The 14,182-nt window shown below is 39.1% G+C and overlaps 1 protein-coding gene across 1 annotated transcript in view; it reads left to right on the top strand.

Annotated features, from left to right (window-relative positions):
- LOC124594447 (uncharacterized protein C18orf63-like) overlaps window positions 1-14,182 on the top strand; it is a 127,778-nt gene that overhangs the window by 70,506 nt on the left and 43,090 nt on the right. The window contains exons 5-7 of the mRNA XM_047132823.1: window positions 11,716-11,881; window positions 11,960-12,056; window positions 12,143-12,406. Of these exons, the coding sequence (XP_046988779.1) occupies window positions 11,716-11,881; window positions 11,960-12,056; window positions 12,143-12,406 (527 nt within the window). The remainder of the gene's footprint in view (window positions 1-11,715; window positions 11,882-11,959; window positions 12,057-12,142; window positions 12,407-14,182) is intronic.

Here is a 14,182-nt window from a genome sequence, read left to right as displayed (position 1 = left end):
TCAGTTGCCATAACAACCATGACTGAGCTTGTGAAACCCTTACAAAGTGCAACAAGAAAGACATCAAAGGAGGTATGACCTCAACATGTGGGATGGAGTCATTCATGGTTATCTCTTAGGCCCCTGCATTTTCCACATTTTACTGGACAAAAGTATCAGCAGTTTCTCAGACATTGCTTCATTTACTTGATGTATATCTAGACATAACTCAGTGAATGTGGTTTATGCCCAATGGTGCCCCACCTCACTTTACACAGATAGTTCACTAATATTTCTGTAACCAATTTCCTAACAGGTAGATTGGTAGAAGGAGCCTATTGAATGGCTTTCTCAATCATCACATTTGAATCCAAGGGACATGTAAAATCAGGATACATTCAATTCACATACCCAGAGTGATGTCTTGAGGGAGCATATTCAAAATGGGTTTGACCTGCAGAACACATCAGCAGTTTTCCACAACATGTGCCTGCCAAGTGCAGCCTTCGGGGACGCAGGGAAGTGGGAGGTCGTCACTTCTAGCAATTTCGGTGAATATAAATGTATTTTGGTAAATATATCATTTTCCCGTCTGTACACACATCTATGCAGTTTTCCCAATTAATGCTGTTTTCTTTCAGATACAATTGTAGTACTTGATAGAGGACTGTTACTTTTGTTCCAGGAACTATTTTCCTGCAGACAGTCATGAAATCTGAACCAAACGAGGTGGCGCAGTGGTTAGACACTGGACTCGCATTCAGGAGAACGACAGTTCAATCCCGCGTCTGGCCATCCTGATTTGGGTTTTCCGTGATTTCCCTAAATCGCTCCAGGCAAATGCCGGGATGGTTCCTTTGAAAGGGCACGGCTGACTTCCTTCCCCATCCTTCCCCAATCCGATGAGACCGATGACCTCGATGTCTGGTCTCCTTCCCCAAAGAGCCCAACCCAACCCCATGAAATCTGTTGCCATGTGTAAACCACATGTAACAAATTAGATAGTACCACATTATGGTTGTTTGTAGCTTTCTCAAACTGAGTAGCAAAATCACCATTACCTTTGAGCTTTTCAACCAACTTATCATTAATGTCATCACTCATATTGAGTATTGAATGACTAATAGTGTTTTCTGACAAAGGGAAACTTGTCAATTGCGTGGCAGCTGACTCACCTATCATAATAGATACCGTGTCCAGGGCAGCTGGTAAAATAAAGTCTTCCTCAGTGGTGTGAGGTTTCCTGTTCTTTTCTGCATGGTAAGCAGTTTTGTAAGATGAAAGAAGAGCCTTTATAGGAATTGTAGTCCAGCAAAGATGAAGCCAATTTTAATGTAAACATATATGAGCCATTAAGCTCCCGGAAACACCCCAAACAAAAAACTGTAAAATTACAGTTTCTGTACAGAGAATTCCCTTTTTTTTAATCAAAGTAAAACAAACTCTTTGCACCCCATAAACATTAGAAAACTGCCCCAGAGGTATTTACTGGGTCTGACAGTAGTTTTGGTGACTTGGAAAACAATATTACAAAGACTATAATATGCATTTGCTTCAATCATTAAAAAAATTTTTCAAGGTAATAGAATATGCAGCATCTACACAGGCTTTAAAATAAGAGAGTCATCATTAGCAAAACAACAAGCATAAGCAATTATTTAGAAGAGCAATGAAAGACAAATCCAAAGCAAATAAAGGGGCTAAATGGATGGATTAACCAAAGCAAAATAACAATCTTGAGCTCAGCCAATGCCCCAAACTGTTACTCCATTTAGTACAGATTGTAAAACACACACATAGAAAATACATTAAATTCACATAACATATAAATGGTAAATAGTGTGAGGGCCTCCAACCATGACAGAGGAAATGAGGGCAGACAAGTGAGCCCTTTGGACCTGCAAGTACCAACTAAATAAATTGCAACACAAGCATGGCCTTTTCAGTCGTAACTGACAATGAAAAATTTGAAGATACCTAAACCCAGAGACGACACACACCAGTTGTGCACGTACAGAAAAATCTTTCTGGATCAAAATTAACTGACAATGAAAAATTTTAAAGGTACCTAAACTTAGAAAATACATGTACCATTAGTACAGATAAAAATGTGTCTTTCTAGTCAAAGGTTAACAAACAATAAAAAATGTAAGATACCTAATATTAAAAAACACCTGCAATAGTGGTGCAGGTAAAATCAAGCAAAGCATTGTTAAAAGCAATTCCTTTTACGCCAATTGCTCACAAACTTAACAAGGTAAAATGGAAGCCCTTCAAATAAATCTTTAACTCAGCCATGTCCTTATTATTGGGATTCCGATACATGTTAAGGGCTTTGGCCAAACCAACAGCCAGCAGTATAAGCCATATCAGTTTACATCAAGAACATCAAACCGAATTCAGTACCGAAAGATTGGTGGAAGTATTTAAAAACCACTTAAGTCAATTCTTTGGAGGACAAACTCTCATCCTCCCATAATAGCAGGTCTTTAAGAGGCCTTTATTGATAGAATAACCCAGAATCTGTTGACCATGTCCTTTCATTGTGCATCCTCATCTGGTTCCTCTTTTAAGTTGCTGAACAGTGCAGGAATCCCTCCAAGAACAGCAGAAACACATACGGATTCCTGGATACTTTGTGCGGTCTTAATAACTTCTGAGATGCATTTGAACATGTGACAGAGAGATTCAGCCACTTGGTTGTTTGCAGCTTTGATATGCTTCACTTGAAAGTGGGAGACGGAAATTCCAACTGCCCACCCCCCAATCCTTCCTGTTTTGTGGAGCCTTGCCCATAAATGGGTGAAAACCTGATTATCTGTTCGCAGCCGGAATAATTTGCTTTCAAGGTGGAACTTAAATTTCTCAAGTTCAGACAAGAGAGTCAAGGCCTCCAGTTCACATACAGAGTACTTGACATCGGTGGGCTACAGGGTCCTAGTACCCCCTCATTCTTGAAGCAATATGGCCACTATTTCTGAATGAGAGGCATCAGTTTGCAAGATAAATTCATGGTCAAAATCAGAAACATGTAAGACAGGTGTGATAGCCAAGACCATTTTCAAGGCCTCAAACACAGATTGCTGGGAGCAACTGATTCAGAGGTGTGGACAATTGGGCAGAATAAGTGATACTTTCTTCTTCTTCTTCTTTCTCTCTCTCTCTTTAAAAATCGCCTCCTATGAATCTATCCATGCCTTTCTTCTATTTATGTAGGGGGAATTGGTAGGTAGGCTTAGTATGATCCTGATTGCTCTTCATTCCATAAGCTAACAGAATGTGTCCCAAAAAGGAAATCTCTCATTGGGCCCGATTTACTTTGTAATGTTGTACAGTCAGCCTGGCTTCATGGAAAAGGCACAAGACCTGGCATAAATGATTGTGGTGTTCAATGAAAGTCTTCATGTATATTACAATATCATATTAGTAACTGTAAACACATTTGTATTTGAGCTCCCCTCACACTGATCCCAGCAGTTGCTAACCCGAAAGTGACGCAGTATTCAGACAGAATCCAATTAGTACAAAATGCGATTAGGGGCTTTGACTCTTTGGCCAGTGGCACCTGATGATAGACCTAGGATCTAGTGTGATAAAATACGAAGTTTCTGAATACCAGATTAGACAGTAACATACTAATTCCAATACTACTTTTGATAGGGAGTGATCATCAACCACTGGACAATAATCCTTACACTGTGCTTAGGAACCATAAAATCTGGCAATGCATACAGAGATACTGGTGGCCTAATAAAACCACCTGTCAAAGTCAAGTAATAATTTTATAAAACTCTTTTATTTTAGGATTAGACAATTGATAAGGGGATTAGCAGATAGGGATTTGATCAGTGAGCTGAATTTTGTACTCAATTTTATCCGTGACTCCTAATTTATCAGTTAGTACATTGGGAAATTCTTCAAGTACTCCTATCAATTGCTGAGCCTAAATTTCACTGAGATGAGCAACATTAAAATGGGTACTTTCCCTTTGACACTACACACCCCTTGAATATCATTATGGTTATACAGCAAATACCTAAAAAAAGGAACTCTCTTTTTACATAATCTAGAATGCATCCTGTCTTCTTTAAAAAATCATAACCAAGCAGTACATCAGTCAATAGACTCTTTAAATAGTAAATTTTATCAGCCACATCAGCCCACAAATCCCTAAGTTAACACATATTTTGCCCAATACAGTCAGCTACTTGCCATTGACCATATAGCATTGAGAGATTTTCTCCAAGTAAATTAACAAATGACGGAGATGATTACCCATGGTGCAGAAGGCAGTCGGAGCACTGCTGCAGAAACAATGAAAAGCGCATGCCAAATTTAAACAAGCACAAGAGTGTCAATCTTTTAAAGAAGCTCAAAAGTTAGTGCAGACTTCAGTGTTAGATGCTTATAATAGTTAACACAACGAAATTTTGTCTCAAAACCTGGCAGAAAATCTAAAGAGATTCTGGTCATGCGTAAAGTATGCTAGTGGCAAGACACAATCACTGACTTCTCTGCACCACAGCAATGGAAATACTGTAGATGACAGTGCTGCTAAAGCAGCGTTGCTAAACACAGTCTCAGAAATTCCTTCACCAAAGAAGACGAAGCGGAATTTGAATCAAGAACAGCTGCCAACATGAGTAACATAGAAGTAGATATCCTCATAGTAGTGAAGCAAATTTAATTATTTAATAAAAGCAATTCTTCTGGTACAGATTGTATACTAGTTAGGTTCCTTCCAGAGTATGCTGATGCAATAGCTCCTTACTTAACAATTACATACAACTGCTCACTCAACGAAAGTTCCATACTCAACGACTAGGAAGCTGCATTGGTCACACCAATAATCAAGAAAGGCAACAGGAGTATCCACTAAATTACAGGGCCATATCATTAACTTCAAGATGCAGGTGGATTTTGGAACACATACTGTGTTCGAACATTGTGAATTACCTTGAAGAGATGGACTATTGATGCATGGTCAACAGGGATTTAGGAAACACCGTTCTTGTGAAATACAGCTAGCTCTTTACTCATATGAACTTTTGAGTGCTATCAACAAAGGAATTTAAATTGATTCTAGATTTCCATAAGGCTTTTGACATTGTACCACACAAGTGGAATGTAATCACTTTGCTTGCTTATGGAACATTGTCTCAGTTATGCAACTGAATTTGTGATTTCCTCTAAGAGATGTCACAGTTCTTAGTAACTGATGGAAAGTCATCGAGTAAAGCAGAAGTGATTTCCGGTGTTCCCATAGGTAGTGTTACTGGCCCTCTGTTGTTGTTTATCTATATAAACTATTTAGGAGACAATCTGAGCAGCCATCTTGGGTTGTTTGCAGATGATGCTGCTGTTTGTCTAATGTCATCAGAAGATCAAAACCAATTGCAAAATGATTATGGTGCAATTGACCCTAAATAATGAAAAGTATGTGGTCATCCACGAGTGTTAAAAAAATCTTTTAATTACACAACAAATCAATCAATTCGAAAGGCTGTAAACTTGACTAAGTACCTAGGAATTACAATTACAAATAACTTAAATTAGGAAGAACTCACATAAACTGTTGTGACAAAAGGCGAACCAAAGGCTGCATTTTATTAGCAGAGCACTTAGAAGATGCAACAGATCTACTAAAGAGAGTGTCTACTCTACACTCATCTGTCCACTTTTGGAGTACTGCTATGTAGTATGGGGTCCTTACCAGATAGGAGTATCAAAGTACAATGAGAAAGTTTGAAGAAGGGTACAACATTTTGTATTGTCAAGAAATAGGGGAGAGAGTGTCACAGACATGATACAAGATTTGGTGGACACCATAAAAACAAAGGTGCTTCTTGTTGTGGTGAGATCTCCTCACAAAAATTCAATCACCAACTTTCTCCTCTGAAGGCAAAAATATTTTGTTAGCACTGACCTACATAGAGAGAAATGATCATCAAAATAAAATAAGGGAAATCAGAGCTCGCCTAGAAAGATATAGGTGCTCGTTTTTTCCGGACGCTGTTCAAGAAGGGAATAACAGAGAATTACTGTGGAGGTTGTTCGATGACACTTCTGCCAGGCACTTACATGTGATTTACAAAGTAGCTATGTAGATGTAGAAATGAAACATTGCTAGATTTTCTTTTGTAAAGGAGGAAGTATACAAATCTGAAGACGCTTGCTATACCACTGATAATCAAGCAAAGAGATGTTGCTACCGAAGTCAAGCTCAGTAAATACATAAACAGGTGACTCAGCAGAGTAGTCCTTTTGAAATCCAAGATGTGATTGGATAAGTGTCCCTTTACTAGACAGGTGGCTGGCAACTTTAGAGTACATTATCTTCTCAAAAAATTTAGAAAATGATGTAGGCAGTTAGTGACATCTATGGAGTCACCCTTCTTATAGAGCAACCTAACAATGGTATATTTTAATGTGTCTGGGAAAACACCCTGATTAATTATGCATTACATAGGTGATTAAGGACATTGTATACAGGGCTGCAACTCTAGTGACTTGTTGGAGGATTTATTATCCACCCCATAAAAAATTTTAGTATTTAGAGTCATGATGAACTTGCTTATTTCAGATGAGAATTTGAGATTAGTTTTTATTCCACTAAGTGTTCTCTGTATTGTTTCTCTAGTGCACTGTTTTGTTTTCCCTTTTGAACTAACTGCATCAATTTTCTCATCTATTTTTAACAAGTAATTATTAAAAATATCTGATACACATGAACTGTCTTTCAGTACACTTCTGTTCTTGTCAACAGATATAATGTCATCTTCTATGGCTCCTTTCTCTGTCTGTTCCATACTGATTTGGTTTTATTGTCTGATCTGATAATTTCAGACAAGACATCCATAAGAAACTTCCTGGAAGATTAAAACTGTGTGCCAGACCGAGACTCGAACTCGGGACCTTTGCCTTTCGTGGGCAAGTGCTCTACCAACTGAGCTACCCAAGCACAACTCACGCCCCATCCTCACAGCTTTACTTCTGCCACTACCTTGTCTCCTACCTTCCAAACTTAACAGAAGCTCTCCTGCGAAACTTGCAGAACTAGCATTCCTGAAATAAAGGATATTGTGGAGACATGGCTAAGCCACAGCCTAGGGGCAGAAGTAAAGCTGTGAGGAGGGGGCGTGAGTCGTGCTTGGGTAGCTCAGTTGGTAGAGCACTTGCCCGCGAAAGGCAAAGGTCCCGAGTTCGAGTCTCGGTCCGGCACACAGTTTTAATCTGCCAGGAAGCTTCATATCAGCACACACTCCACTGCAGAGTGAAAATTTCATTCTGGAAGACATCCATACTCTGAAATTTTTAAACTGTTATCTTCTATGGCTTCTTTCTCTGTCTCTCTTTTAATTTTCTAGACGGACTTGATTTTGTTGTCTCATCTGTCAATTTGAGACAAGTTATATATACTTTCGGATTTCTTTTACAAATTTTCTTAGCATGTTACAGTACTGATCATAATATGTAAGTATTCCTGGATCATTAATTATTATGGCTATTTTGTACAAGTACTTTTTTCATTGTGAAGATACCTGCAGTGATCCAAGTTTTCTTTAACAACTTCCTAACATTACATTTAATTATCTTTGTAGGAAAACTTCTTTCAAAAATGGACACAGATTCTTTAAAAATTTTGTTGAATTTACAGCTGGAATTAGGTTATTTGTAAACTTCACCTTACTCAAAAGTTTTTAAGCTTTGTTTAATATCTCCAATAATTTTGTCATTAATCAACCTCACTGTTTTCTTAGTGTCTCTGAAATGAACATAGAGCTAAGTTACATAATGTGATTAACTGTGCATCATGACCAGCCAGTCCATTCACCATAGGATAGGTATTTGTGTCTTTAACTTGAATTTGTTATGTAAGTACATTATCTATAATGGTGCTACACTCTTGAGCAACTCTGGTAGGTATATTTATGACAGACTATAAGTGGCTAACATAACACCTCTATATCACTTTCCTGACAGATTCCTTCAAGAAATTTGCATTAAAATTCCCACAAATTAATAATTCCTCCATTTTGTTCAACAGACAATGTAATAGCATATCAAAACTTTTCATTAAAATATCCCAGTTACACAGTGGAGATACGTATACTGTAACGTCACAAGTATTACATTTCCTCATATTAACTCACAAACACATTATTCTAGACCCTGATCTATACAGAATTTACTTACCTCTGCACTTATTTATCCATACCATCTTTAACTGTTGCTCACTTTTTTAATTTATATTCCTTTTCTACCATAACTCCTCCTTTATCCATGCTGGAGCCACATGAATATGCCTCTAATTTATAATCACTTATATTAAGATTTTCAATCTGATTGTTTACATGAGATCAATTTCTTTCCAACTACTGAAATCTTGCAAACAAATTAACAACTCTGTTGCTTTCTTCATTACCACACTAATATTCTGATGGAGCAAATTGATTTCACCTTTCGCTCTGTGATTATAAGATGAATGAGAGTCTCTATCTGTTTAGTTTGTTTTAATTTTTTCTATTTGAATTCTGAATTTGGCCTAGTGTCAGTGTCTCAACTGACCAGGATAACCACAGAGATTTCCTTTGTGGTTTTCTGTATGTTTTCTGCTTGGCCATTGCAGCATCCCTGAATATGGAAGTTAATAGGAATATAAAAAAAGGGAGGAAGGTTTATCTGTTTAGCAAGAGTAATAGAAGGCAGATTTCAGACTACCTAACAGATCAAAACGAAAATTTCTGTTCCGACACTGACAATGTTGAGTGTTTATGGAAAAAGTTCAAGGCAATCGTAAAATGCGTTTTAGACAGGTACGTGCCGAGTAAAACTGTGAGGGACGGGAAAAACCCACCGTGGTACAACAACAAAGTTAGGAAACTACTGCGAAAGCAAAGAGAGCTTCACTCCAAGTTTAAACGCAGCCAAAACCTCTCAGACAAACAGAAGCTAAACGATGTCAAAGTTAGCGTAAGGAGGGCTATGTGTGAAGCGTTCAGTGAATTCGAAAGTAAAATTCTGTGTACCGACTTGACAGAAAATCCTAGGAAGTTCTGGTCTTACGTTAAATCAGTAAGTGGCTCGAAACAGCATATCCAGACACTCCGGGATGATGATGGCATTGAAACAGAGGATGACACGCGTAAAGCTGAAATACTAAACACCTTTTTCCAAAGCTGTTTCACAGAGGACGACCGCACTGCAGTTCCTTCTCTAAATCCTCGCACAAATGAAAAAATGGCTGACATCGAAATAAGTGTCCAAGGAATAGAAAAGCAACTGGAATCACTCAAAATAGGAAAGTCCACTGGACCTGACGGGATACCAATTCGATTCTACTCAGAGTACGCGAAAGAACTTGCCCCCCTTCTAACAGCTGTGTACCACAAGTCTCTAGAGGAACGGAAGGTTCCAAATGATTGGAAAAGAGCACAGGTAGTCCCAGTCTTCAAGAAGGGCCGTCGAGCATATGCGCAAAATTATAGACCTATATCTCTGACGTCGATCTGTTGTAGAATTTTAGAACATGTTTTTTGCTCGAGTATCATGTCATTTTTGGAAACCCAGAATCTACTATGTAGGAATCAACATGGATTCTGGAAACAGCGATCGTGTGAGACCCAACTCGCTTTATTTGTTCATGAGACCCAGAAAATATTAGATACAGGCACCCAGGTAGATGCTATTTTTCTTGACTTCCGGAAGGCATTCGATACAGTTCCGCACTTCCGCCTGATAAACAAAGTAAGGGCCTACGGAATATCAGACCAGCTGTGTGGCTGGATTGAGGAGTTTTTGGCAAACAGAACACAGCATGTTGTTATCAATGGAGAGACGTCTACAGACGTTAAAGTAACCTCTGGTGTGCCGCAGGGGAGTGTTATGGGACCATTGATTTTCACAATATATATAAATGACCTAGTAGATAGTGTCGGAAGTTCCATGCGGCTTTTCGCGGATGATGCTGTAGTATACAGAGAAGTCGCAGCATTAGAAAATTGCAGCGAAATGCAGGAAGATCTGCAGCGGATAGGCACTTGGTGCAGGGAGTGGTAACTGACCCTTAACATAGACAAATGTAATGTATTGCAAATACATAGAAAGAAGGATCCTTTATTGTATGATTATATGATAGCGGAACAAACACTGGTAGCAGTTACTTCTGTAAAATATCTGGGAGTATGCGTGCGGAACGATTTGAAGTGGAATTCATATAAAATTAATTGTTGGTAAGGGGGGTACCAGGTTGAGATTCATTGGGAGAGTCCTTAGAAAATATAGTCCATCAACAAAGGAGGTGGCTTACAAAACACTCGTTCGACCTATACTTGAGTATTGCTCATCAGTGTGGGATCCGTACCAGATCGGTTTGACGGAGGAGATAGAGAAGATCCAAAGAAGAGCGGCGCGTTTCGTCACAGGGTTATTTGGTAACCGTGATAGCGTTACGGAGATGTTTAATAAACTCAAGTGGCAGACTCTGCAAGAGAGGCGCTCTGCATCGCGGTGTAGATTGCTCGCCAGGTTTCGAGAGGGTGCGTTTCTGGATGAGGTACCGAATATATTGCTTCCCCCTACTTATACCTCCCGAGCAGATCACGAATGTAAAATTAGAGAGATTAGAGCGCGCATGGAGGCTTTCAGACAGTCGTTCTTCCCGCGAACCATACGCGACTGGAACAGGAAAGGGAGGTAATGACAGTGGCACGTAAAGTGCCCTCCGCCACACACCGTTGGGTGGCTTGCGGAGTATAAATGTAGATGTAGATGTTGATAGGTGTGCTAACTTCTCCATCCTCCTCCTATTCAGCTGTAGATGAGCTTCCTATAGCAATTACTGGAACAGCACCAATATGAGGTTTTGCATCCATCTGAAGGAGCCCTTCAGCTCCATGTTTACTCACGTAACAGCACAGTTAATCTAGGACTGGTTATGGCGCCACAGAACCTTCACAGAAACCACATTTGTGTGCTCAGAAGCTGCTCCTGTTTTGTCCAATTCATCCCTGATACTGTATTTTTCATTTTAAAATGAGAGAGTCTACATCTGTACAAGAATGTTATTGCTTTCTAGACACATAAATGCCATGTTTTCCATGAGATTACAGGGCAAGTCTGTAGCAAATTGCAACTGAATTGGTCAATTGTTACAGCATAAGGATGCAGTTCACATTCAAAAAACAGTCACTAATATACAATGGCAAATGGTTTCTTGATAACACATATGAGCAGTCCCATTTATTTAGTATCAATGTGTTATTTGCATACCTGGCTGATATTTGTCAAGTAAACTTCTCCAGAGCTGTGATGCGTAAACATAGCTACGTTTATGAAAAACAGTTCTTAGTTAAGCTTTTTGACTGAACAATGCTGTATAGCTCTTTGCAGATTATGTGTGATTCAGTGAAGTTTCATCCCTTTCTGTAGAAATGCATTGTTTGTTATGTAAATTAGACATTAATTTCTTAAGGGTAAGGTAATACTGTAACATAGAGGAATGATTACATGTTTAATGTTGTGGCTGAGATTTCATACTGTTAGTATCATACAATTGCTGAAATTGGAACATTCTTTTCCATCTCAGTTTCCTTACAGAGCAAAGATATAAGCAGTAAATTTTCTCATTGTTATTGTGTTCTTGTGACACCTAGGATGTAAAACATTTTAATAATTATATCATTTCTAACACAACCCCTCTTTTAGACTACACATGTTCTTAATGTTTATTTCCAGATGAAGAGGTTCTCCTTGTAATTTGGCCATTAAGGATGAAGTTACCTTATTTGAAACTAGAGGAAATGGAAATAATACCATCAATCTGTCAGGACTTTTTTTCCCATAAAATTTCAGTAATATCTGAAATGTCTATAATACCACAGTGGGTTCATGTTTTGCCAAGGTATGTTGAGTTAAACAAAGTCCCATTTTCTCTGTCTTGTGTTAGAACAGTTCACTAAAAATGCTGCTATTCAAACAGTATGAAGAAAGGAAAAGTTGTCTCTGTATCACACCACTTACCTGAAAGTTCTCCATTCAAAACTTACAAAGAATTGAGAAGACATTGGAAAAATTTGGTAATTATTTTTTGTTTCACACCATTAAATTCTGTAACTGATGTAAAACTTGTTTAAAGCATGGCAGATCTTGTATTATTTTGCAGTACGGTTACCGGTTGCCAGAAAGTGATGAAAATTTGATTTATTACAACGTCTTCTTTTTGCCTTTGGCACCAAATCAGTACTCATATCCAAATATCTGCATCTGCCATATGAATGCTATGGTGTTGAAACAAGTAAATTTTGAGGCTGTATTAAAAGAATTCCTCAGAGATGTGAACAAGAAAATGCCTTCTGTGTGTGGTCAGTCATTCATTCTTAGTTGCCGTCTGGGATATGCTATACCAAAACCTATGGCATTAAATCAGGCAAGTATAAGTATCAGGTACATAGGATTAGCACATTTTCTTGGATAACATCATGCTAAGAGAAATGCAGGGTAAAGCTGAACCACACAAAAGAATTCAAAATAACTTCATAGCAGGAAAAGAGTCTATAATATGCTACCATTTTACCATGGAAAACAGTTTCTCATAGGTACCTATGTACAGATGCAAAAGAACTGTAATATTGTTGCTATCACTGCAGAAACAGCTCAGTACAGTGTCATTGTGTCGCTTTTGCTTTGCATTTAATGAACCCATACTGTTGTGCAGAAGAATCAATATAAAAACAAAGCTGAGACAGAACTGAGCAGTACTGAATGCAAACTTTGTGATGGTGGGTGGGGGGGATAAAGTGGGCGTTATTGTTGTCTGCACCAAGTACCATAAGTGAACATAACAAGTTTTTTTTCCAAACAACTCCCATAATGCATACGATTGTCCTTTGAACTATTGCACAAATATTTTGCAGTCAACACAGTTACAAAGCTAGAGGTGGTGAGAAATCAAAAAAATGCAATTATTCTGTGATGAACCAAAGGAGACTACTAATTTTTACAAAACCTGGGGGCATCTTAAAAAAAGAAAACCAAAACAATCTTAACTACACAAGTTCTGCATCACCTCAGTTCCGAGAGTTCTGGGGCCTGTACAGAAAATTGGAATAGAGACCAACATAAACATCATTTTCACCCTTTTTATTGCTCATGAAAATTACACATTGCATGTTGTACCACCATACAGTGAGACCCTCAGAGGTGGTGTTCCAGATTGCTGTACACACTGGTACCTCTAATACCCAGTAGCACATCCTCTAGCATTGATGCATGCCTGTATTCATCGTGGCATACTGTCCACAAGTTCATCAAGGCACTGTTGGTCCAGATTGTTCCACTCCTCAACAGCAATTCGGCATAGATCCCTCAGAGTGGTTGGAGGGTTACTTCATCCATAAACAGCCCTTTTCAATCTATTCCAGGCAGTTTTGATAGGGTTCACATCTGAAGAACATGCTGGCCATTGTAGTCAAGCTATGTCATTATCCTGAAGGAAGTCATTCACAAGATGTGCACTAAGGGGAGGGGGGGGGGTGAATTGTCATCCATGAAGGCAGATGCCTCACCAGTATGCTACCGATATAGTAGCACTATCAGTCAGAGGATGGCATTTACAGCCATTACAGTCCATTCCATGAACGCCAGTGGCATACATCGGCTCCACATAATGCCACCCCAAAACAGCAGAGAACCCCCACCTTGCTGCACTCGCTGGACAGTGTGTCTAAAGCGTTCAGCCTGACCGGGTTGCCTCCGAACATGTCTCCAACGATTGTCTGGTTGAAAGCATATGCGACGCTCATTGTTGAAGAGAATGTGATGCCAATCCCGAGCAGTCCATTTGGCATGTTGTTGGGCCCATCTATACCATGCTGCATGGTGTCGTGGTTGCAAACATAGACCTTGCCGTGGACGTCAGGAATGAAGTTGTGCATCCTGCAGCCTACTGCACACAATCTGAGTCGTAACACGTCATGTGGCTGCACAAAAAGCATTATTCAACATATGACATTGCTGTCAGGTTTCCTCCGAGCCATAATCCATAGGTAGCGGTCATCCACTGCAGTAGTAGCCCTTGGGTGGCTTGAGCAAGGCATGTCATTGACAGTTCCTGTCTCTCTGTATCTCCTCCATGTCTGAACAACATCGCTTTGATTCACTCCGAGATGCCTGGACACTTCTGTTGTTGAGAGCCCTTCCTGGC

The sequence above is a fragment of the Schistocerca americana genome, chromosome 2, assembly GCF_021461395.2.
Source record: "Schistocerca americana isolate TAMUIC-IGC-003095 chromosome 2, iqSchAmer2.1, whole genome shotgun sequence".
NCBI lineage: Eukaryota > Metazoa > Arthropoda > Insecta > Orthoptera > Acrididae > Schistocerca > Schistocerca americana.
This window is presented reverse-complemented; position numbering and strand designations above follow the sequence as displayed.